The 1,586-nt window shown below is 43.1% G+C and overlaps 1 protein-coding gene across 1 annotated transcript in view; it reads left to right on the top strand.

Moving 5' to 3' along the window:
- Positions 1–1,586, top strand: part of LOC103471163 (regulator of cell cycle RGCC) — an 8,974-nt gene extending 7,388 nt beyond the window's left edge. The window contains exons 4-5 of the mRNA XM_008419992.3: positions 334–396; positions 979–1,586. Of these exons, the coding sequence (XP_008418214.1) occupies positions 334–396; positions 979–986 (71 nt within the window). The 3' untranslated portion in view covers positions 987–1,586. The remainder of the gene's footprint in view (positions 1–333; positions 397–978) is intronic.

The raw sequence follows: 1,586 nt of genomic DNA, 5'->3' as shown, positions 1-1,586 counted from the left end.
CAGTGTCATCTGCCACCATGGTAATATTTACTTATAGTGCACACTTCTAAAGATAAGTCTTGCTAATTTTGCTTCATAGCTTTACCCCCAGGCCTTGCTGCCCTGGGCAAAAGGTCTTAATGGTCCATAAAAAGTAGCATATGCACTCATGACCACATCAAATGGCACAAAATAAGAAGAGGATATATTTGCTTTAGATTCATTTTTCACTTTGGGAGCGTTGGGCCAAAGGAAATGCCGTAAATCTGACACATATTTCCTGACAGAAATGTTCCACTGCTGCCGTTTCCCTCAGTAGTTCCTTGAATTATTATTATTTTTTTCTGTCTTCAGCCAAGCTGGGAGACACAGACGAGCTGGAGAGTTTTATCAACATGCTGGACCAGGAACTTGCGGGTATGTGTTTTACTCAATCTCGTCTCTTTGCTTTTTACGTTCAAACTGAAAAACCAGCAGGCTGCCGTGTGGCTGTGAAGGTGAAGCCACTGACCGGGTTGCATGTTTTGCAACACATTGAAAGAAGGAGAGCTCAGCAGTAGCCCAGCTTGGTTCCCTTCGTCTGTTATCCCTCCCTCCTTCTGTTTATCTCTGAGCACCTTTTATATTTAAATGCCATGTCTGGGGACTGAGGTAGACTATCTGCGTGTGCTTTTGTGTTAATGGCATACTTGACTACATAAGCATCATGATCCTCCTATCAGCTCTAAAGGAATAGTGCATTAGGGGCCCATGAGTGTGTATATTGCCCCTTGCAAGCACACGGGTAACAAAGAACAAAAACATACATCAGCTGCTGCCGATGATCTCGACAGGAGAAAACGAATGTTGCAAATTAATTGCAACTCCTGCCGTATCTTCACAAGCCTAACCTATTAGTCAGTGAGTGTTTGTGGCTGTGCATTAATGTATGCCTGTATGCTACTCTTTTCATAAACCGTGCGTTGTTGTCTCTCTCTCCTCCCTCCCTCTTCTCTACAGAGATGTGAACAGAGATACGGGAAGGGCGAGGCATCAAAGAAGAAGAAAGTGAGATCCACGCCAGAGCAGATCTGATGGAGAGAACGCTTCTCTCTCTCTCGCCTCTTCAGGGACAGGAGACGGGGGAAAAAAGGTTGCCTTCAGAAATTAAAAGGGCACTCGCTTCAATTTTGAAATGCAAGAGCACCCTCAGACGCCCCCCGGCAATCCTGCGTCCGGCCAGCACCGCCACGTCCCCGCAGCATCAGATGTGTGACATATTCCCCCAAAATAGACAAAGCTTCCATCTGTCTGACATGAAAAATGCTGCCCAGAGTATAGAGAGAATGTTAAAATTCTCATAAGTGCCATGCCAGTAAAAGGCCTTAAATCTTCATTTCCATTTATTTTTAAAAAGCCCGAGCTTTCTCTGGTTTAAAATTACAGATTGCACTTTAGCTTAAAAGCCTATTTGAAATCCAGTGAGTTCAGATCTGCTGTGCGTCAGGCTATACTTGTGTGTCGACATTTAAAGTGTACAGTTTTTGTGAATATCCTTTTTTTTCTTTTTTTACATATACATTATTGTAACATAAATGTGTTTATAAATAAAGCCACATTTTGATGGA

The sequence above is a fragment of the Poecilia reticulata genome, chromosome 10, assembly GCF_904066995.2.
Source record: "Poecilia reticulata chromosome 10, P_reticulata-male-v2, whole genome shotgun sequence".
NCBI classification, from domain to species: Eukaryota; Metazoa; Chordata; class Actinopteri; order Cyprinodontiformes; family Poeciliidae; genus Poecilia; species Poecilia reticulata.
The sequence above is the reverse complement of the archived record's forward strand: the minus strand, read 5'-3'. Positions and strand labels throughout refer to the sequence as shown.